General features: G+C 40.1%; 2 protein-coding genes across 5 annotated transcripts in view; both read left to right on the plus strand.

Annotated features, from left to right (window-relative positions):
• The first annotated feature begins 24 nt into the window (after positions 1-24).
• DYNLT2B (dynein light chain Tctex-type 2B) lies at positions 25-20,813 on the plus strand. Of its 2 annotated transcripts, XM_033403798.2 has the most exons (6): positions 25-163; positions 2,932-3,065; positions 8,969-9,038; positions 14,434-14,491; positions 17,551-17,614; positions 20,667-20,813. In XM_033403798.2, the coding sequence occupies exons 1-5, from the start codon at positions 39-41 to the stop codon at positions 17,578-17,580; spliced, it is 417 nt and encodes a 138-aa protein (XP_033259689.1). In that variant the 5' UTR covers positions 25-38; the 3' UTR covers positions 17,581-17,614; positions 20,667-20,813. The 2 variants fall into 2 exon arrangements, with proteins under 2 accessions (XP_033259689.1, XP_012391828.1); XM_012536374.3 differs by lacking the exon at positions 14,434-14,491.
• Positions 20,814-23,307: 2,494 nt separating this feature from the next.
• Positions 23,308-24,392, plus strand: part of PCYT1A (phosphate cytidylyltransferase 1A, choline) — a 44,604-nt gene continuing 43,519 nt past the window's right edge. The window contains exon 1 of one of the 3 annotated variants that reach the window (XM_012536360.3): positions 23,308-23,466. The gene's annotated coding sequence lies outside the window, so the exon portion shown is untranslated. Of the gene's footprint in view, positions 23,944-24,392 lie in introns of all 3 variants that reach the window. The other 2 variants (XM_033403800.2, XM_033403799.2) reach the window with 2 other exon arrangements.

Below are 24,392 nucleotides of genomic sequence, written 5' to 3' on the forward strand. Positions count from 1 at the left end.
CTTCTTCGGGAGAAATACGGGGCCAAGGAGCTTAGGCCATGTCGGTCGCCGCACCCTTCTCAAAGCGCACGTCCTTCTCTGCGGTCGAAGGGTTACCTGAGACTGAGAAGAACGCTGGAGAGTCCGAGAATACCTATATTCTGCGGCCCATTTTCCAGCAAAGGCGGGTAGCAGACGCATTGCGGCGTGGCCGACCTGCGTGATTGATTCTTCCTGCAGGCAGAGCTTGCTTGATAGCCGGGGCGTCCCGAAGGAACCCGCGGGTGACGGGCGGGGCGGGAGAGAGGGGCGGGGCTAGAGACAGAGGGGCGGGCCGGAGAGGAGGCCGGGTTTTGCGGGGGAACAGGCGATGGAGGAAGGGACAGGACCGGGGAAGGAGGGACTGGGCGGGAGAGGGTGGGGCGCTGTTCTCCTTGGGCTCCCAGCTGCAGGGGGCAGCAGAGGACCAGACCTGCGGTTGCAGGGTTAACGCGCCGGGAGGTAGTCCCTTAGACAAGCACAGTATGGATGGTTGACTCTAGGAGATCCAGAGTGTGGGCACAGAGGAATTGAGATAGTTGCATGGCAGAAAACAAGCGGCTTGCATCGAATGCCATTCAGCCCTGTTTCGAGGGTTACTGTGTGCATACGTGTGCCAGAAAGCGCTTACTCTTCTTCAGGGCGCGAGACCTGTATGTGTACAGTCTTACCCAAGTAGTATCTGGAGGCTTTTGGCCTGCCACCCTAATACCTGCCCAGAATTAAGGCACAACGTCTCCTGCAGAGGACAGTCAGTTAGGGCTGTAGGATCCATCACTAACTTCATTTTCACAAGATTAAAAAAAATAATTAAAAGAATGACTTTCCTAAGCCCTTCCTCTGTTTTTTTTTTTTTTCCCTTCCTCTGTTTTTTGAAACTAGATTCCTGAATCAAATGCTTGGCAAATACTAGAACCCAGGAACTTTAGTTATAATGTGATAAAAAATTTCATGTAGCAGTTTTATGGTGGGTAGAAGGGACATTAAAAAAATATGTTCAGTTATCTTGGTAAAAGATTCTAAATACATAGAATGCCATACCTGTATTTCTGTTGTAAAACAGAACAAGATTAACAACAAATATATGTTATGTAGGAATAGCTCTATGAGATTATTTGTGACTCGTTTGAAGAAAACTTTTAGCATTTTACTGAGAGTGGAAAAGGCTTAAGGGAAGAGCCAGATATAGTATGTTTGTTAATAGGAAGACCACATTTTGAACAGATCAAATCCTAGAAATTTGTCCATGATTCTAAAGTTCACCTGTGAGAATAAGCAAGCAAGAGACTAAAGAGAATACAGTTAAAAAGAAATAAGGGGCCGCTAGTACTACCAAACCACATTATAAACTCAAAACTTAAAACATTCTGGTAACTTGGCACATGATAGACAAATCAACTGATAGAATATACAGCCCAGGGGCTTCCCTGGTGATCCAGCGGTTAAGACTCTGCGCTCCAAATTCAGGGCGCCCGGGTTCCATCCCTGGTCAGGGAACTAGATCCCGCATGCCACAACTAAAGATCCCGTATGCAGCAACAAAGATCCCATGTGCCACAACTAAGACCCCGCACAGCCAAATTAAATAAATAAATAAATAAATATTAAATATATATATATATATATATATATAGCCCAGATAAAGGAACCTAGTGTTGTAATATGTAATAAATACAACTAAAATGCTAATAGTATTGTTAGGGTGGTGAAATGAGGGGAGAATTTTTTCTCTGTCTTCATTTATTCAGTAATTAATTTCTTCAAAAAATATTGTCTACTATGTGCTGGATAGTGTTCTAGGAATGGGGATATAACAGTGAACAAAACAGATAAAAATCTCTGCTCTTTGGAGCTTGTGTTCTAGCTGGGTAGAAGGACAACAAACAAGATAAATGCCTAAGTGAACCATATAGTGTATCAGATAGTAATAAGTACCGGGAAGGGAGATATAAAGTGGTAGGAGGGTGGTTTGAAGTTTTAGAGAGGGTGGCTAGGGAAAGTGACTTTTGAATAAAGACTTGAAAGAAAGGAAGGAGCTATGCATATAAGGAGAGGAATTGAATTTCAGGCAGAGGTTAACAGCAACTGCAGAAGCACTGAGGTTTCCATGCCTGGTGTGGTCAAACAACATAGGGAAGGCCAGTGTGGCCTGAGTGGAGAGAACTAGGGGCAAAGTAGTAGAAAACAAAGTCAACGAGTTTGGTAGGGTAGATCATATGCAACCTTGCAATAACAGAATGTTGCTTTTACTCTGAGTGAGGTGGGAAATATTTGGGGTATTTTGAACGGAGGAGTGTCATGATCTGACATGTATTTAATAGCACCAGTCTAGTTGCTATGTTGAGAACAGGATTTTGTGACAAAGGCAGAGACAGAGAGACTTGTTAGGAGGCCATTGTAATCCAGGAAAGAAGTAGTGGTAGCTTGGAGCAAGGTGGTGGTAGTGGGGTGGTGAGTGTGATTGAATTTTAGATTATTTTGAAGGTAGAACTGATAAGATTTGCTCATGAATGGGATGAGGGCTGTGAGAGAGAAAGGCAACAAAACTGACACCAGGGTTTTTGGCTTGAGCAGTTGGAAGAATGGAGTTACCATTGACTGAGATGAGGACCTTGTTTTGGGGAGAGGAGATGATCAGAAGCTCAGTGTTGGATGTATTAAATTTAAGTTGCCTACTAGACATCTGGATGGAATATGGGTGGGAATATGTGGTCTGAAGTTCAAGGGAGAGGCTGGAGATACAGGTTTGCACTATGACTTGTTTTCTTAATTTGTTTTTATTACTTTTATAATAAAAATATGAAAAAGAAGGAATAAATGGTTGTCATGACAAAAAACTGGGGGAAGTTAAGCTGCGAAGGTAAATTAGGGTTTTGGAATTACCAACTGGATGTTTCAAACTGTTTCTTTTAGGTTCAGACCCTCTGTGGTTAGAGACTGTATCCATGCTGTGCTCAAGGAGGAACTGGCAAATGCTGAATACTCTCCAGAAGAAATGCCTCAGCTCACAAAACGTTTATCAGAAAATATTAAAGATAAATTAAAAGGTAATGGTGGTAATTGGAAATGACTCGTTCCCTTCAAACATCCAATTTTACTCATTTGCCTCCTTCTTTATTTTATTTATTTATTTATTTATTTTTTTGCGGTACGAGGGCCTCTCACTGCTGTGGCCTCTCCCGTTGCGGAGCACAGGCTCCGGACGCGCAGGCTCAGTGGCCATGGCTCATGTGCATGTGGGATCTTCCCAGACCGGGGCACGAACCCGCGTCCCCTGCATCGGCAGGCGGACTCTCAACCACTGTGCCACCAGGGAAGCCCCCTCCTTCTTTATTTTTAAATAAGGAACATAACTGTGGATTCTATTAAACACACATTTTTCTTCACTGTCTAGTCATCTCAATTATTTGGTAACTTTTACTCATGTAGGTTTTTGTAGATGGTGGGAAAGAGCAAAGGTGTGAAATACCTAGTTGTACCGAACTACTATCCAAGAATTCCCAGTATGCAGAAAGACCAGAAGATACAGGGGCTCCTTTCCCCCATAATTTTTGGTTGTTTTTTCTACCAAGATAACAAGTCCTCAGCCTCCCATCAGTACCCTCACAGTCTGACCTCAGGGCATCTCTCCTGCCAAATCCTTAACTACTTGCCCTACTCAGCACTCCACTCCTGCTTCACTCTACATCTGCAGAGCAGATCTTGTGCTATTCCTCCCTGTTCTTTGTCTTTCTACCTCTCTCAGTCTCTTTTGTTAATAGTGTTATACAATCTGAAAAGTCCTTTCTATCTACCCTTTAAAAATTTAATTTAATTTAATTTTTTTGGCTGCACCACGCGGCTTGCGGGATCTCAGTTCCCCAACCAGGAATTGAACCTGGGCCACGTCAGTGAAAGCCCGGAATCCTAACCACTAGGCCACCAGGGAACTCCCTATTTACTCTTTTCTAAAGATTTTTTTTGGAGGGAAGAAATGTCTTTGTAATCATAATACATTTTCATTGTAATAAACCTGGACAATACACATAAAGTGTTTTTCTGTTTTTTTTTGTTTTTTTTTGTTTTTTTTGCGGTACGCGGGCCTCTCCCTGTTGTGGCCTCTCCCGTTGTGGAGCACAGGCTCCGGATGCGCAGGCTCAGTGGCCGTGGCTCACGGGCCTAGCTGCTCCGCGGCATGTGGGATCTTCCCGCACCTGGGCACGAACCCGTGTCCCTGTGTCCCCTGCATCGGCAGGCAGACTCTCAACCACTGCGCCACCAGGGAAGCCCATAAAGTGTTTTTTTAAATGATATAAAAGTCTGTTGTCCATGGTAGTTACTATTTAATACTTTGATGTATTTTTATTAATATGTTTTAATTTTTAGAAATAAAAAATATAGAAAAATACTAAGAATAAAATAGCAATTCTCTTTCCATCATCCAAATTAACTTTAGTATATTAGCATTTTTGTTTTCAGATTTTTAATGAAATTCACTATTAAATTATTGTAAAAAAATACATGCTTGTTATAAAAAAATAAAGTGTAGAAAAATAATTAAAATTAGAAAAATCACTCCTAATGCCCCCACCCAAGAAGAATCATTAATATTACGTGACCATCATACCAGTCCTCTTTTCTATGTATATATACAGATAAATACTTTAAAAACAATGGTATACTATAGACTGTTTCCCATAGTGTTACAGCATTCATTCTATATTTAAATGGAATGATTGCCCACTATTTAGTCCTTTCACCATGCTATTTCCATTGCTGAGTTCTTTTTTCTGGTTCAATTCTTACCTGATGAGATTTTATTGTAAATTTTTTCAGGGAGGGCTCAGAAATGCTGTATTCCCTGGATTCTTTCATGTTTGAGAATGCCTTTAAACGAGAATATATTTTGGATGAATATAATATTTTGAGTTAATTATTTTTTGAGAATTTTGTGGATGTTGCTTCACTGTCTTCTTGCCTTGAATGTTACTGTGGAGAAATCTGAGGCCAGTCTGACGTTCTCTGCAGAAAGAATCCTGTCCCTAACCTTGATGCTCAGTAGTTTTTCTAGGGTATGGCTTGGTATTGAGCATTTTATGTCTGTTAATCTGCAGATTTTATTTTTTCCATATCAAGGAAATTTTCTTGTATCTCTGAGTACATTTCCGGTTCCATTTGTTAGATTATCTACCTTAGGACACCAAATATTGATGCGTTGAATCATCTCTGTCTTCCACATCTATTATCTTTGCTGTAATCTCTTCCTTTTTCTTTGACATATACTTGTGATCACCTTGTCAGTATTTGTTTTCATTTGTGTCTGTCTTGTCTCTTGCCATTTTTTAAAAAAATTATTTATTTATTTTTTGGCTGCATTGGGTCTTCGTTGCTGTGCGTGGGTTTTTCTCTAGTTGCAGTGAGAGGGGGCTACTCTTCGTTGTGGTGCGTGGGCCTCTCATTGTGGTGGCTTCTCTTGTTGCGGAGCACGGGCTCTAGGCGTGCAGGCTTCAGTAGTTGTGGCTCGCGAGGTCTAGAGCACAGGCTCAGTAATTGTGGCGCACGGGCTTAGTTGCTCCGTGGCATGTGGGAACTTCCGGGACTAGGTCTCGAACCCATGTCCCCTGCTTTGGCAGGCAGATTCTTAACCACTGCGCCACCAGGGAAGCCCCTCTCTTGCCATTTTTAATTGATTAGCTCTGCATTAATATCATATGAGTATTCAGTTTGTTTCCTAGGCCTATAATCTCCCCTTTCATCTTTCTGTTGTTTTGTAATCTGATTGAGTTCTTATTTTACTGAATTTGTGGGCTTATGTTTTTCTATATTATGAATCAGTTGTGAGGAATTTCTCTTTGTTCCTTGATTTATATTATCTCCTAGGTTGAGTTTTTTGGTCTTTTAAGCAGTACGTTTCTTTTCTTGTTATTCTTTGGTTTGTTTTTGCTGTTGTACCTTTGCATATTGCCATTCAGCTTCTTTTAATTTTGTTCTGATGTGGTGTGGGTGAATTTTTTTTTCACTCTCCTCCCAGTGTATCTAAGACTATTTTATTTTATTAATTTTTTTTATTGAAGTGTAATTGATTTACAATGTTGTGGCAATCTCTGCAGTACAGCAAAGTGACTCAGTTATACACATAGAGGCATACTTTTTTTAATATTATTTTCCATTATGGTTTATCACAGGATATTGAATATAGTTCCCTGTGCTATACAGTAGGACCTTGTTGTTTACGCATTCTATATATAATAGTTTGCATCTACCAGCCCCAAATTCCCAGTCCATCCCTCTCCCTCCCTCCCTCCCCCTTGGCAACCACAAGTCTGTCCTCTATGTCTATGAGTCTCTTTCTGTTTTGTAGATAGGTTCATTTGTGCCATATTTTAGATTCCACATATAAGTGATATTATATGGTATTTCCCTTTCTCTTTCTGACTTACTTCACTTAGTATGATAAATTCTAGTTGCATCCATATTGCTGTAAATGGCATTATTTCATTCTTTTTTATGGCTGAGTAGTATTCCATTGTATATATGTACCACATCTTCTTTATACATTCATCTGTTGATGGACATTTAGGTTGTTTCCATGTTTTGGCTATTGTGAACAGTGCTGCTATGAACATGGGGTGCATGTATCCTTTTGAATTATAGTTTTGTCCAGATATATTCCCAGGAGTGGGGTTGCTGGATCATATGGTAATTCTATTTTTAGTTTTCTGAGGACCCTCCATACTGTTTTCCATAGTGGCTGCACCAACTTACATTCCCACCAACAGAGCAGGAGGGTTCTCCTTTCTCCACACCCTCTCCAGCATTTGTTATTTGTAGACTTTTTAATGATGGCCATTCTGACGGGTGTGAGGTGGTACCCCATTGTAGCTTTGACTTACATTTCTCTAATAATTAGTGACGTTGAACATCTTTTCATGTGCCTACTGGCCATCTGTATGTCTGTCTGTATTAACGTGTTCTGCCCATTTTTCAATTGGGTTATTTGTTTTTTTGTTGTTGAGCTGTATGAGCTGTTTGTATATTTTGGAGATTAAGCCCTAGTCTGTCACATCATTTGCAAATATTTTCTCCCATTCCGTATGTTTCTTTTTGTTTTTTTTATGGTTTCCTTTGCTATGCAAAAGCATGTAAGTTTGATTAGCTCCCATTTGTTTATTTTTGTTTTTATTTCTATTGCCTTGGGAGACTGACCTAAGAAAGCATTGGTATGATTTTTGTCGGAGAATGTTTTGCCTATGCTGTCTTCTAGGAGTTTTATGGTGTCTAAGACTATTTTATTTTTCCCTCAGAACTGTGTTTTAAGTGATGAGCATTTAATATTCTAGCCACATTTCTAAAGCATGGGTATGAGAAAAGGAGGAAGAGGAATGGGTAGAGAAAGGAGGAAGCTCAGCTGAGCTGTGCGCATTGTTTTTTAAAAATAACTTGGGCTCTGTCTCCTTCTGAGATTTTAAGTATACTGCATTAGGGTTCATGTCCCACAATGGAAGGGTTCCTATAAGTGTTCAGATTGTTTGCCTAATTTACTGTATAATCCTGGAGCTTTTACTTTCATCAAAAAGAGTTGGCTCTGGGACCTCCCTGGTGGTACAGTGGTTAGGAATCTGCCTGCCAATGCAGGGGACACGGGTTCGAGCCCTGGTCTGGGAAGTTCCCACATGCCACAGAGCAACTAAGCCTGTGCGCCACAACTACTGATCCTGCGCTCTAGAGCCCGCGAGCCACAACTACTGAGCCCGTGTGCCACAACTACCGAAGCCCATGCGCGTAGAGCCCGTGCTCTGCAACAAGAGAAGCCACCGCAATGAGAAACCCGCACACCACAACAAAGAGTAGCCCCCACTCACCACAACTAGAGAAATGCCATGCACAGCAATGAAGACCCAACACAGCCAAAAATAAATAAATAAAATAAATATATTTATATATATAAAAAAACGAAATAAGACTAAATTAAGAGAAAGATTATTTTTTTAAAAAAAGGGGTTGGCTCTGTCTCAACTTTGCCTGTTTCACTTTTTTCTTCTTCACTGTTTCCCCTATTCCTTGGTCAGAAAGGAGGGAAGATAAAGATGCCCATTCAGTTTTCTGTCCCCCAGGTTTGTTGTTGGGGAGAATTTTCACGATTTTGCTGTTTCAGCAGTATAGTTTTGGGGGAAGCAGCTGAGTTGTCCTAGGCCATACCAGTGTTCTCCAGAATCTTATGGTTTATTTTCTATCTTACTGAACAGCTTGCAGTTTTCTAAAGATCCCATGCTCTATGTCTTTGCATATGCTATCCCCCTCCATAGAATGGAGAAACATTGTCCATCTGGTAAATTCTCACTCGTCTTTCAGGACTCAGCTCACTTATCGTATCCTCCAAGAAGTCTTTTCTGGTCATCCCTTCCCTGTTGCCCAGTCAAAGGGAGGAGCCATCCAGCTCTGTGCTCCTAATGTACCTTATACATGCCTCTCTTTGAATTATTACTACATTGCATTTTCATTTTATTTTCCATGTTTGCCTTCCCAACTACTATGAGTTCTTTAAGGCAAGAAGAGCATCTTATTTATCTCTGTATCTTGAGGGCCTAGCTCATTTCCTGACTTAGAGTAGGGGAGAAAGGAAGGAAGCTAAGACCTACTGAGAGTCTACTATGGAAGAGAAATGGGTAGAGACAGGAGGCAGCTTGTCTCTACCCACTTCCTCACAACACGCCCAGGAGGAAGGTAGTGATATTCCCATTTAACAGTTGAGGGAGATTTAAACTAAAACGTTAAATAACTCGTCTAAAGTTACACACTTACTAAGCTTATGGTTAGAATTTGTCCTTAAGTCTGACTCCTAAGCTTATAATCATACTCAGTAAGTGCTTGTAGACTGAATGCTTATGTTCATTTCTAGGCAAATTTGCCTTCATTAAGTAATTTTACCATATATTTGCTTATAGATAACTTTCTTATTTTTTCTTTCCAGAAATGGGATTTGACCGATATAAAATGGTGGTGCAAGTAGTGATTGGAGAACAAAGAGGGGAAGGTGTATTGTGAGTAGTTGGTTTTTCCTTCTTGTTTTTATTTTTATATATTTCTTATTGGGTGTTCATCTTCTCAACAATCCAGTAAGATAGTGTCTTTGCAAGAGTGAGAGGAATGGACGGTATAATAAAATGCAGCTGTGAACTGAAGAGATCCTGGTACTGAGCAGCGAGGTTGACAGTCTGGGTGGACTCCATGGGGTAATTCACTTCTCATAGTATCTGTAGGCTAGTACGTCTTTCAGGGTTTATGTATATATGCTCCCAAAGAGAGTGTAGGATTATGTATATATGTTTCCTCCCATATTCCTTGTTGCCTGGTTTTTGGTCCTACCATTCTCCTAAATTAATATTTTTAAAGTTGTCTGAGTGACAATTTTCATAGCTATTGTTATTGGCCTGGGCTTCTGTTTTTTAAAATTCACTCTGGTTTTTTTGGCCCTGATGTCACTTGTGTAACTTGTTTCTCTTCTGTTTTTCTAACTGATTATTCTCTCCTAAACTGGTTCCTCTTTCTCCCCTACATCCCCAGCTGTGAGCTTTCTTCAAGGCTCAGTTCTTATTCTTCTGCTCTTCTGTGTGCTTTTTCAATGAGCTCATTCATTCTCATTACCTCAAACCATCATTCCTGTATTGGCAAGTTCAAAATCTGTATTTCCTGTCTTTTCCTGTGCCCAAGTGTTAATCTCCTGTTTCCCTTTGTAAACAGTGCCTAGTCCAGTATTTTATAAGAAAGTATGAAAATATTTGCTGGATGAATTAAAAAAATACCTTGTAGATACTATCACTGAGAATTTTCACTATAGAATGTTAGCTTGGGAAGAGAATGCAGATTCTTTCTGGTGTCCAGTCCCCTTATTTTATGATGACACTTATGAGGTTCAGCATGATTTGGCCAAAATTCTAGATCTGGCTGGCGTCAGGCTCACTAATACAGCCCAGGCTTCTGACTCCTCGCACAGTACTCTTCACCATGGTGCCCTCTACCATTCGGTCAAAAGGCTTCAGTAGAGTTCTTCACCACAGAGAAACTAAGAAATACTTTACTATTCTGTCATCTCAGAGTCAATATGTTCAAATAGAGTTGCATATTTCTTTCCCCTTCCTCTCCTCAAATAAGCCTCTCATTTTCATTTCTCTGTCTCCTGCCTTATTACCAAGATTCCATTGACTCAGGCTTCAAAGTGTGGAACTCTCTTTTATCTTATGTAGCCATTACTCTCTCTCATTGCACGCACTGTAACCTGGATGCCAGGGTTGCTTAGCAGCCCCTTATCAGCACTTCCAGACTCTGATCTCTCTCCTCTGCAATTTACACAGCAGACCAGTCTCCCAGAAGTACACCCTCACTCCTTTTCATAAACTCTATAGAGTTTATTTCAAATCGTGTATAGTATAAACTCCTCAAACTTGTCCTGACTGACTTTGTTCAATGTGATCAGGTTAAACTCTAAAGCATGGCATATAAGGCCTTCCCCACTTCCTTTTGAAACTTTTATCATCTAAAATTTTAGGCATATGAAAAAGTACATGGACTAAGGAACTCCCATATGTCTATTACTTATCTTTAAGGTTATTAACACACACCCATGTTGTTTCAATTTATACCTCCATCTAATCTCCCTGACCCCACCAGTTTATCTTGAAGCAAGTTCTAGTCATCATATCATTTAATCTGTAAATACAACAGTATATATCTCTAAAATATAAGGGCCCTTTTCAACATAATAAAATATCACATGTAAATATTGAAAATCCTTAATATTATAAAACATTCAGTTAGCTTTTAATTATTCCCAGTTGTCTCATATATACATGTGCATGTATGTATATGTGTGTTTTTGTGCGTGTGTATGTGTATTTTTTTTTACAGTTTGTTCAGGTCAGGATACAGACAAAGTCCATGCATTGCATTTGGTTAATATGTCTCTTAAGTTTCTTTTAGTCTGTCATTTTACTTCTTCTCCCTCACCCCCCTTTTTTTTAACCTTGCCATTTATTTGTTGAGGAAATTAGGTTGTTTGTCTTGTAGAGTTTCCTACATTCTGGTATTTGAGGATTGTATCCCCATGGTACTGTTTAGTACGTCTTCTAGTTCCTGTATTTCTTGTAAATAAGTAGTTAGATCTAGCCTTTTTTTTTTTTTTTTTTAATGTGGTACGCGGACCTCTCACTGTTGTGGCCTCTCCCGTTGCGGAGCACAGGCTCCAGACGCGCAGGCTCAGCGGCCATGGCTCACGGGCCTAGCCGCTCCGCGGCATGTGGAATCTTCCCAGACCGGGGCACGAACCCGTGTTCCCTGCATCGGCAGGCAGACTCTCAACCACTGCGCCACCAGGGAAGCCCAGATCTAGTCTTAATCAGTGATAGATTGAGTTTTGGGCAAGAATAGTACATAGGTGTTTAGTATACATTCTATTGCATCTTATCAGGAGGCACAAAAATGTCTGGCTGTTCCTATATTTATTGTTAAGATTGATCATGGAGTTCAGATGTTGTTGGATAGATCCATCTATTATAAAGTTCCCTATCAGCTTTACCATTAATGATTTTAGCATCTGTCCTAGATCCATTATTCATCACAGGTTACAAGATAGTGATCTTCTATCATTGTTCTTTATTTATAAGCTGGAATTCTTCTATTAAGAATGACTTTTTTGCGCTTTCGTGGTGGCACAGTGGTTGAGAGTCCGCTTGACGATGCAGGGGACGCGGGTTCGTGCCCTGGTCCAGGAAGATCCCACATGCCGTGGAGTGGCTGGGCCCGTGAGCCATGGCCGCTGAGCCTGCGCGTCCGGAGCGTGTGCTCCGCAACGGGAGAGGCCACAGCAGTGAGAGGCCCGCGTACCGCAAAAAAAAAGAAAAAGAATGACTTTTTTTTTTTTCATTTGTTTCATTACAATGAGATACAGTTTGTATAGGAAAGGAGGGATAAATTTACCTATTTTCAGAGTAATGAATTGGTTCCCTAGCATCCTCCCAAGGTTACCAATGAGTTTTTTTTCTATCCATGAACCCATGGTTTTAAATATATGTGATGTGTTTAAATCAATTGCAGTTAGTATCTTCACTGAAGCTCAAATTGTCCCATCTTTGGCCATTGGTAGCTTCTTCTTCCCCTCTCCTCCCCTCCCTTCCCTTTCCTTCCTTCCCTTCCTTCATTCCTTGTTTTGTTTTGTTTTTGAAAAAACACAGACGCTTTATTTCTCTTCTCAAAACACACCAGATAGGAGTCCCAGCCTGGTGAGGTGCTTCCCTGCTGTCAAGGATATAGGCCCTCCTGTCTTGCTCTGCTGTGTCCTCATCTGCATGGTCGAAGATGGCTCAATACTACATTTATTTACATTCCTTAAGGGAAAGAGATAGAAGGAAAGCATATATGCCTTTCCATTTTCAGTACTTTAAAGAAGTGATTACATTGTCCTCTGATTTCAGTTGGTTCTGTTGAGAAATCAGCTCTAAGTCTTATTATTGTTCCTTTGGAGGTGATGTGTCTTTTTTCCTAGCCACTTTAAAATGTTTTTCTCATTGCCTTTTGACTATGATGATATATGGTTTTCTTTGTACTTATTCTACTTGGGGTTCTCAGGGCATTTTGAATTTGTGGGCTCTTGAATCTGTTTTGTATCAGATTGGGAAAAGTCTTAACCATTATCTTTGTTTCTTTTTTTTAAATAAATCTTTTAGAATAATTTAGATTTACAGAAAAGTTGCAGAGATAGTACAGAGTTCTTAACTACTTCACATCCATTTTCTTCTATTATTAACATCTTCTATTAGTATGGAACATTTGTCACAATTAATGAACCAATATTGATGCATTATTATTAACTAAAGTTCATACTTTATTGGGATTTCTTTAGTTTTCACCTAATGTCCCTTTTCTGTTCTAGGATCCTATCTAGGATACCACATTACATGTCTCTTTAGTCTTCTCTTGGCTATGACAGTTTCTCAGACATTCCTTGGTTTTGATGACCTTGACAGTTTTGAGAAGTACTGGTTAGGTATTTTGTAGAATATGCCTCAAATGGGATTTGTCTGCTCATGATTAGTTTGGGATTATAGGTTTTCGGGAGGAAGATCACAGAGGTAAAGTGCTGTTCTCATTATATCATTCATTTCAGGGTACATACTGTCAACATTACATATTACTGTTGATGTTAACCTTGATCCCTGCCTGAGTAGTATTTGTCAGGTTTTTCACTATAAAGTTACTCCTTTCTTCCCCTTTCCATACTGTACTTTTTACAAAGAAATCACTATGTGCAGCCCACACTTAAGGAGCAAGGAGTTATGCTCCACCTCCTCGAGGGCAGAGTGTCTACATAAATTACTTGGAATTTTTCAGCATAAGAGATTTGTCTGTTCTCTCTCATTTATTTATTTATTCAGTCATTTATTTATTTCAGTATGGACTATGGATTTTTATAATTTGGATTATAATCCAGTACTACTTTATTTATTTTGTTGCTCAAATTTTTCCAGCTTTGGCCATTGAGAGCTCTTTCAGCTGACTACTGGGTCTTCACATACCCTACTATTGTGGGTTTTTTGAGCACAACCTTATTTACTGGCACTATAAGATGCCCCACCTTATCCATTCTCTGCCCCAGCCCTAGAATCAGCCATTTCTCTAAGGAGCCTTGGTTCATTGTATGGCAGAGTGGCATTAGAAACTAAGATCTGGGTGCTATATATGTGGCTATTATCTTTTAAAATATTACCTGTGCTTCATTTGCTCTCTGCTATCCTTTATGGACTCCAATAACAAGTATTTAGATCTTTTTACTGTAATTTATGATGCTCTTTTCTGAATTTTTGTTTTTTCTCTCTGTGCTTCAGTTTGGATATTTTTCTATTGACCTGTCCTTCAGTTCACTAATCCTCTTTTCCATTGTGTCTAATCTGCTATTAAACCCACCAACTGAATTCCTAATTTGTTATTATATTTTTCAGGTCTAGAATTCCCATTTAATTCTTTTTTCATAATAATTGTTTTTTGTATATTCTAATTGTATAATGAAATTCTTTATTTTTTATCTATGTTCTCCATCCTCCCTCTCTCCTCCTTTTTTGCATTTTGGTCATAACAGTGCTTACCCTAGTAACTGGATCACATGTGAGTCTGTTTCCTTTGACTATTTTTTTGTCTTGTTAATCTTCCATATGGCTCTGTCTCTTGGCATGCCTAGTTTGAGTCCTGGACATTGTGTTAAAAAAAAAACCTGTAAAACTTCCAGATAATATTATTTTCCTCCAGAGAAGTTTAACCCTTTCCTTTGTAATTCAGGTAGAATATGGGCTACTTACCGTAATCCAATCAGATACTGAGCTGAGTTGAGGTTGGGTTGCTGATTTGATAAGTCTCTATCTTTAGCTCACCCTTCTGTCTTGAACATAGCCCTTCAGATCTTTCAACGAAGAACCTGGAGTGTTCATTGGAACCCCAGCCTCAGCAGGTACTGACTTTTAGTCCTTTCCTTGGGATTAAACTATTCTTCATTTCAGAGGCTTATTTTTTAATGAATAGTTTCCTTAAAAAGCAAAAATATATTATTTTACAGTTCTGGAGATCATAAATTCAGAATGGGTTTTGTAGAGCTAAAATCAAGGTGTTGGCAGGACTGTATTCCTTCTGGAGGCTCTGGGGGAGAGTCCATTCCCTTGCCTGTTACATCTTCTAGAGGCTACCTGCATTCCTCAGCTCATAAACCCTTCCTCCATCTTCAAAGCCAACAGCATTGCATCTTCAGATATCTCTTGATTCTGACCTTCCTGCCTCCCTCTTTCTTTTATAAGGACCCTTGTGATTACATTGAGCCCACCTGGATAATCTCCCCATCTGAAGATCCTTAGTTACACATCTGTAAAACCATTTTTGCCATGTAATATATTCACAGGTTCTGGGGTTTAGGACATAGACATATTTGGTGGGGGGGCCATTATTTTGCCTACCACATATAGCTTTTTAGGTTCCTGCTTATGCAGTTTCAGAATTCAGCACATGTCTTGAGAGGAAACCTACTATGTGACCGGCTCAGTTCTACTCTCTCCTTTTAAACATGGATCTTGGTCCCTCAAGCCTCCAATTTTATCCCACCCAGCCCTGCAAGACTGCCAGCAGTCCTGCTGGTTTCTTTTTCCCTTAGTAATTGGTCCTGTACCTGGGCGAAGCCCAGGCTCTCAGCCTCTAGCTCTGTGCCCAGAGCTGGCAAATGCCCCAGGGAGAACTTTGCTGCAGAATATCAACTTACCTCATGTGGTTCACCTTTCTCTGGAATTTTGGCTCCCCTAGTCCTATTTGCTTCAGCAGCTCTCTGATTCATTTTATTCTTTTTTTCTAATTGACTTGGTGGGAGCATTGGCCTGCTACAAAGTGTTCCATCATATTTCTCTAAGTCTTTTGACATAACTTTATCAATATAAATATATATACACATATGTGTTAAAAATATATATATATACATAAATGTGTGTATGTATATTTTTAAATATAACATTCTTTTCTAAAAAGTATTTATTTGGTTCGCTGGGTCTCATTCGTGGCAGGTGGCCTCCTTAGTTGTGGCATGCGAACTCTTAGTTGCAGCATGCATGTGGGATCTAGTTCCCTGACCAGGGATCGAACCCAGGCCCCCTGCATTGGGAGTGCAGAGTCTTAACCACTGCACCACCAGGGGTTTTGGTGGTGCAGTGGTTAAAATTCTTTTTGATATAGCCCAGGGTTTTGATATGACCCAAGTGTCCCAGGTTTATCTTGTACATTTACAGCCGTGGCCCTAGAATTGGCCATTTCTCCAAGGAGCTCTGGTTCCTTTTATTGGGAAATTGTGTAAAGAGACCACAATTTGAAAGCAAAGACTGTATTTTATGCATCTTTGTATCATTTGCACCTAGCACTTTGCTCGTATATAATACTCAACAAATACTTACTAAACACATTTTTGTATTCATGCTTTCACTTGGTTCTGCTCAGCTTAAGCACTACTTCCTTCCTGAAATCTTCTTTGGCTTTTTCTCCTCTCTAAATTCTCTAAAATTCTTTAGCACTTCTACAGATTTAATTCAACTATTGTGCATCTTGGACTTGAAGGCTTGATCTAGATAGACATTATAATCCCTTTTAATCCTAATAGCCTATAAATCAGCACCAGCAATACATTATCTTATTCTTTTGGTGTGTATTAATTTTTTTTCACCTATTTAAGCTGAGAATTGTTTGAGGACAAAGCGGATTTTATTCTTTCTGGACAAACGGTACTTGCTAAATAAATACTTGTTGACTGATCAGTTAAGTAGATTAATTTTATTTCATACTGTTACAGTTTGGAAATAGGTGGAACTTTTTTGATTTAAAAATGTGTGAAATATTAGGCTGGGGGGAGATCTTCTATGTAAAACTGAAGAAAAAGTCTTTTAAAATTAAACCAATATAGCATGGTGTATATATAACTTTCTCTACAGACTTGAGGCTGAACCACCTAGATTCAAAGCCAAGCTTTGTCACTTACTACATAAATGACCTTGGACAAGTTTACTTAATTTCTCTGACTCTCAGTTTCCATGATTATTAAATGGATATAATAATAATGCCTTTCTCATAGGATTGAGTTAATACATGTAAAGCTCTTAGACCAGTGGGGCACAAAGTAAGTGCTCAATAAATGTTAATGATGAATCATATACATACATTTAATTTAAAAAAATTTAAAATTACTTTTTAAACTTAACATTTTATTGTGAACATCTTTTCATGTTCTTAAAGTTTTTTTTTTGTAAAAAATACCTTTAATGGCTGCATAGAATTTCATTGCTAAGAAATACCTTAATTTTGTTTACCAATCCAATACTTCTGTGTATTTAAGTTGTTTCCACTTTTAAATAGGCTTTTATTTTTACTGACATTTTTTCTTATCCAAGAACTGGGGAGAGGAGAATGGCTAATTTTACAACTTAGAGGTCGTATAGCATCCTCTAGAGATAATACTGGATTTAGAATTAGTTAGAAGATTGAATTCTAGTTCAGAGTTTGCCCCTTTGTTTTCTGTGACTCTCTAAAATGATCAGGTTGGGCTAAATAATTTGTTGGGTCCTTTCTAGACCTACCTTCTCATATTATTGTGCAGGAATTGAGCCCATTTTAGCCATAAGTCTTAGGTATTATTTCCTCTAAAAGTCATACATAGATATCTTACCTGAAATAATCTATAACAGAGCTTCCCACCCAGACTACCAGTGACTTAGGCCATCAGGCAGCCATCAGAGTCTGAGGCTGCTAGACCCCTGGGCTGGTCACCTCCAGCTGCAAGCAGCCTCATCTATGACTCTAGTCCCTTCTAGTTTACCCAGTATACTCTGCTGTACAAATATGATTTTCTGTATGTCATCTCATTCTGTGAAAAGGTTTGGAAGCACTGATGTATAAGAATGTATCAAGGAAAACTTTTGCTTGTGGCAGAGATATATAGTTCAGATCCTTGTTATATTGTTGATAATACTCTATTCTTTGACTTTTTAGCATGGCTGCTCGCTGTTTCTGGGATGCTGACGCTGACAACTGTACTCATGATGTTTTCATGAATGTAAGCCTATTTGGAACCCTTTTTTTCCTTTCTCAAGGTCACGTGGGCATTCCAAATCAAATCACTTACTATTTGTTAAGATGTGAGGACACTTTATTTATTTATTTTTTTTGGCCGTGCTACACGGCATGTGGGATCTTAGTTCCCCAACCAGGGATTGAACCCGTGCCTCCTGCAGTGGACTGCCAGGGAAGTCCCTGAGGACACTTTAGTTTTAGACATTTGTCTGAGACTTCTTCTGGATAAGATGATTTTACTGTTCGTTTGTGTTATTAAAGCAGAAACATAGAGTGCTGCTTATAGGCAAGGATACTTTATGATGTAACTCTTCACAAGTTTGGATGTGGAAATTGTATATTATTTATTTGGTGCTAATAGACATATAGCCGTTTGCTAAGCTGCAAAGAAATTTGGGTGGCAGGGATTCCATGAGCAAAGGTGATTTTTCTTTCAGTAATAAAATTAATTACTTTATCTTAAAGCTATTTCTCAAAACTAAACAAAAGAGGAATTTTTAAAAAGAGGTTTCATTTAAACATTGGTATGTTATTGACATGAATGTCATGTATTTTAATCATATGTTGTTATTTTATACTTGCTTCCAGAAATATTCCCACCTTCTATCCAAATGCTCCCAGGTTGTGAATTAGTAGAGTCAGAATTAAAGTACAGTAAAGTGGGAAAGAACTAGATTGGGTGAATTAGGAGAGAGGTTCCATTTCTAGCTCTGTAACTTTCTAATTAAATGACTTTAGGTAAGTCATTGAACTTTTCTGTGGTTGTATCAGTAACACTAGGAAGCTGTACTAGATTTTGCTAAAGACTGGCTGTGGCTGCCTAAGAATAATTTGAGGAACTTGTTTAAAATACAGATGCCAAGGCTCTGCTCAATAGATTCTGATCAAACAAGCCAGGGGTTGGATCAGTGACTCTGAATTTTTAAAAAACTTCTCCACATGATTATACTTACTGCCAGGTATGGACGCTTCTTGTGTAGATGATCTTAAGGTACCTTTTGGCTCTAAAATTCTATGGTCCTACCAAAGTTTTATTTTATGCTCAACTGCCCTAGGGATCAAAGGCTGAACAGTGGGAAGTACTATGTAAATCTTCATTTATCAGCTTTCTAGGGGAAGGGTAAATAAAGCTCAGGTAGCGGTTTTTCCTGCTTTTTGGAGTTAAAACTGCATATTTCTGAGTCCTTATATAATACAGTTCATTCATTCAACAAATAATTCTGAGCTCCTATTATGTGCCAGCTTCTGTAGTGGCCTATATATATATATTTTTAAATAAATTTATTTATATTTTTATTTATTTATTGTATTTTTGGCTGCATTGGGTCTCCGTTGCTGTGCGCGGGCTTTCTCTAGTTGCGGTGAGAGGGGGCTACTCTTCGTTGCAGTGCGTGGGCCTCTCGTTGCGGTGGCTTCTCTTGTTGCAGAGCACGGGCTCTAGGCATGCGGACTTCAGTAGTTGTGGCTGCTTTAAAGATTATCAGGATCAGGTTTTAGAATACAGGATTAGTTGGGGCGCTGTCTAAAAATAATTTTTGAAAACCTGGTCTAGGTTGCTGACTTAGTCTACTGTATCTTTAGTTCAGTTTGTTGAGTGTTTATTTAGGCTTAATTTTTTAGAACTTAAAGTACTTTATTTGGGAGAAGATCCCAGGAAGGCCCAACAGAATATGAGGAAATGAGAGAGGGGAGAGAAAAGCATATACTATTGAGCTGATAATTGCTGTGGATAACCAGGGCTCAGTCCTGATGGAGAACTCTGGGTGGCATTGTAAGAACAGTGCCAGTCAAAGTGGGGTCCACAGACCAGTGCCAGTCAATGAACTGTTTGTTATAGGTCTTCAATAAGATAAGTACATAAATTATGTGTAAGGGTTTAGAAACGCTCATGGAATTGGACAAAGTAATTTTATGTTCATTGAATCTAATAAGTTTTGGTTATATTTGTATGTTTCTTTTTTCATTTCATTTTCTTAGTTATTAATTTCTATTGTACTTTATGAAAGTATCAGTTCATAAGGGATTGGCAATTAAAACAAACAAAAAAATAGGTCCCTCACCACAGATAGCACTGTTTGAGAACACAGCTTACAGTAATCCCTTCCAAGAAGCCAGGGAACTGGGTTAACCACGGAATTTGCTTTTGGTTAATAATCGGGTACTTGAACTCATATTTTCTCCCATCATTGCCAGGCTGGAGGTGAGGCTGGTGAGTTAGGAGTTGCTGAGGCAGGTGGAACTCCTGTAATAAGTACCTAAAAAGTGTTTTAACAAATTTAACTAGGATCTGGAGTACATTTTGAGATTCTGAGATAAAAGATGGACAAATGGGGGCTTCCCTGGTGGTGCACTGGTTGAGAGTCCGCCTGCCAATGCAGGGGACACAGGTTCATGCCCCGGTCTGGGAAGATCATACATGCCACAGAGCGGCTGGGCCCATGAGCCATGGCTGCTGAGCCTGCGCGTCCAGAGCCTGCGCTCCGCAATGGGAGAGGCCACAACAGTGAGAGGCCCGCGTACCGCAAAAAAAAAAAAAAGATGGACAAATGAATTTTATCAATTAAGAACAAACAACCAGATATCATTTGTCCTTATCCAGAATTTATGACAAGGTGCTGTATTTTCGTTATTTGTGAAACTATAATATCCTTGGGTTGGGTAATGCATTTACTCCAAGAAACTCAAAGCATTTTAATTATATTATTTCTTTGATAAATCAGGAAAAACAGGAATACTTGTTTTATGAATAAACGTTACATAAAGTACATTAGTTTGCATTTTATTTCTTCATTCAAAAAATATAATTCTTTACTCATCCTACCCTTTTAGCAAGCAATTTTGTAGCTACCCCGAGGCAAGCAAATTTATAATTTTACTCTGGAAAACCTGTTTCTTAAAGAAGGGAAAGAGTCTTCATGATTGAAAATTGGCAAAGATCTGAGATGTTAATTTCACGTCCCTGCTGCCTTTAGTCCTTCATTAGTACTAACATTCTGGATTTGTTTGTTTGTTTTCTGTTTTGTTTGTTTTTTTAGGACAGTTTATTCTGTGTTGTAGCGGCATTTGGCTGTTTCTACTATTGAATCTTTGAAAGCTGGAAAAAGATATGACCATGAAGAAATATGAAGTTTTTTATATTGTTAAATATCTTGACAAAATAAAGTTGGCAGTTTGGCAACGGAGTCTGTTGAGTTTTAGGCCTTATAGTTTAATGTTTTGATTTCTTTATAACATGTTATTACATTTGGAAGGTAGAGAAAAAAGTAGGGAAAATTCATAATTCAATTGTTCAAACATAACCAGTGGTGTTTTTTTTTTTTTTGCAGGGTTAAAAAAATCATGTATACAATTTTGTAACCTGATTTTTCACTTCTCATAATGTCATATGCAATTTTTTTGCCATTTTATTTGATCGCAGTTTTCACTAGCATACTTTAATAGTTGTACTTATTCCATTAGGTTATACGCCATTGGTTATTTTTGCCATGTCCTTATTGAGGGACTGATTATTTCTAATTTTTCACTATTATAAATAACACTGAGATCAGTTTATTTGTGCATAAAGTTTTTTATCCTACATTTTTTGGAAATGAGGAATATCAAATAATATATTATTAATCAAACATAACTACAGTGAATTCCCATATAGGAAATATTAATATCACCTTACAGCAATTATAGGAAAAGAGCTTAAGGAAATTGGAAAACTCCAGTTTCTTAAAGACAGTTTTGTCAAAAAAGGTTGGAGTTTACTCTCCACATGTCAAGATGCTCCTTAGGTCAATATGCAGTGTCCTAAGATCCTCTCAGATGGTTTCAACCTAATCATTGCCAAGACGCCATCATGGACAGAGTTGTCTGTAGGCCATCAAGCTGGTGAGGTTCTGGGTAGGACAGGCTCTTGCAGGTACAGTGCATACACATACACGTGGAGTTCAGGTAGGACACCAACTGCTCCATCAACTACAACGTGAAAGGCCCTGTATGGAGGGCGATGTGATCATACTGTTGGAATCAGAGCAAGAGGCTCAGAGACTACGTTGATCCTGCTGAGCCCTGGATGTCTGGGTCAAGCACTTAGCCCATGTTTAGGATCAAACTTGTTTCAAGAAGCAGATCTGAATAACTCTGTATATCATTTTTCATAGTGAATTATTGGAAGCATTTCCTTTAAGATCAAGAAAAAGGGAAGGATGTCCTCTCTCACCACTTACACTCCATTTAGTGCTGACATGCAAAGTTCCAAACAGTCTCCTTTTTTTTGCTCTGAACGTGAATATCATTCCTGGAAATGCAAACTGGCATCCATCCGTTCACTGACCACACAGAGGAACTGATCTTTCTAAGCCACGGAGTCAAGTTTTGGAACACTGCTAGTGCTGGAGGGTCTCCTGCAGAGGCAGGAGGTGGCTGTGGCTCACCGTGGGGACAAGGACACTGGGAGCAGAAGTTCTGGGAAGTACTCGTTGGCGTGAACCCTCCCGGAGTCTGCCATTAGCCCCACTGCTTTTCCTACATTTTGAATTACTGCTTTTATCTTTCACCCAGTGTTTTTGCTCAGCTCTTGCCACTCTACACTTTCCACAGCTTGTTAGTTTAAACATGTATTTGTTTTCTCCAGGGTTTGCCCAGTGTCAGGGTCTGAGAGTTTCCAGCCTGTATATGAAATTAGCTCTCCCTTAAGACTCTCGGAGATTATGTTGGTTACTATCCCAATTCCCACTATCTTTGTAGTAATTTTCCCCTTAGAGTCCCTGGTGTCTTCTCCAGCTAGCTGTCCTTATCTGCAGCACCTTAATCTATCTGCCCTATTCAAATAACTGTTTGAAACCGGAAAGGGAATGGTTACAATCCTTTTTTTCGCCTGGAGGCTCCTTATCAGATGCTTAACATTACCCACCCTATTTCTTCTCAGCCATTTTCAAGTCAAGCATGTAAAAAGTTCTTTTACATACTTCTTCCATAACATTGGGTATTTACTTGCCTTACATCTATAGAATCAAAAGGGACCCCTCCAAAGTTTCATTCTAGCAAAGGAAAACGTTTCTCTTCACCAGACACCCTGCCATGTGATTTCCTACCAGTGGCCTCCCTTGAATCCGTTCCTGTTCAGCTAGCCCCCAGTTTATGCCTAGGGATCACCTTTTGTTGAGCCAACCTGGGTTAGAAATAACAGGAAGAGGGCTTTTCACAGGACTTGGTTGGAATTCTCTTTACATCACCAAGTAGGGAAAAGGTGGCTCTGTGTGAAGCAGCCGCAGACCATGGGGTGGAGGTAGGGGATGTCAAGGGTGGAAGGCGTCGCGGCCGTCTGCATTGTGAATGTGCTGGTACGAGTGCCTGGCACCACGCCAGGCGCTGGGGTAGAGTAGGAAGGACCAAGACTGACAGGTCCTCCTGGAAGGGACCGAGCCCGGAGCTGGGCAAAAGGGGAGCCATCGCGTTAACGCTTCTTGAAGGACTGACAGTGAGCACGAGTGACAAGTCACAGCGTGTCTCATTACAAGATACATCCGTATCTCCACCGCATACTCTACTTCCGCATGGAGACTGACCCTTTGCCATGTTGTCTTCTGTCTCTGGGGATTTCGGTTCAGTCACTCCGTCCCCGGGGCCTCTATGGAGGCGGAACTACTGTGTCAGGGGTCGTGGTTTTCAGGGAGAAGTCGTGGTCGGAGTGACAAGAGGGCGGGCAGTAGGCGGGACTTCCGGCCCACGGTTCCGTCAGCTGCCTTTCCCGGGCGTCTCCCCGCAACCCCCTCAACTTCCCTTGTCCGTGACGCGGCGCCCAGGAGAAATTCGACGGGACAGGGACCGGGGGAGCGTGAGCTGCAGGTGAGGACTCGGTGTGTGCCTATCCTTGCGGCTCTATTTGAGAGGAGAAACTGTGGCGCTGGGACCGCGGGGAGACTGACTGAAAGAAGAGTGGGTCAGTGACAGCGAAGGGAGTGTGAGGCTGGGCTGCAAGGCTACTGTGACCCAGGGGCACTGACAACGAGGGGACTGTGACTGAGACGCAGCTGCTCGCGAGGGGTCTGCGACCCGCAGCAGTGAATGCTGAGGGACTCTGACCTCGGAGAACACGAGGCAGAGGCTGCGAGGGGACTATGACCGAGGAAGTATGAAGCAGTGACAGCAGGGAACTGTGACCAAGGACGAACGAATCGGAGGAGACCGATCGATGGATAGTAACTGTGACGGGACTCTGACCTAAGGGAACATGAAGCGGCGGCTGCAGGGGGATTCCTACCAACGAGCAGTAACTTTGAGGGGCTGAGTTGGAGAAGAGTGTGTGATCAGTGACTGGACAGGGTACTGTAGCATGGTGTTTGGGTACGGGGTGTGGTGACTGGGTGGAGAAGGTCTTAGTGGGAAACACTGGTTTGGGACTTATCAGACAGACCCGAGTTTAATTTTATGGACAACCTTCTTGTGGCTGGGAGGCTCACCTCACCACTGAGCTACAGTTTCTTCCTCCGTGAATGGGAAGTTTGGGCTAGATTAATGTTTCCTAAACTGTGGCTTCCATCCTGTGATTGGGTTGTGAAGTCTATTTAGTGGATGGAACCTGAAATTAAAAAAAAAAAATAGACTAGAAATTTTCAGTGTGTTCGCAGAGTAAGAATATTATTTCATGAAACGTGTTTCAGTTATGTGTGTGTGAGATTATGATGTAAAATGGATTTCGTGTGTCTTAAAATGTAGTAAAAAAAAGTTGGAAAAACATTGGACCAGATTATTTCTGAGTTTTCTTTCTGGTC

Source organism: Orcinus orca, chromosome 5, assembly GCF_937001465.1.
Source record: "Orcinus orca chromosome 5, mOrcOrc1.1, whole genome shotgun sequence".
Classification (NCBI taxonomy): domain Eukaryota; kingdom Metazoa; phylum Chordata; class Mammalia; order Artiodactyla; family Delphinidae; genus Orcinus; species Orcinus orca.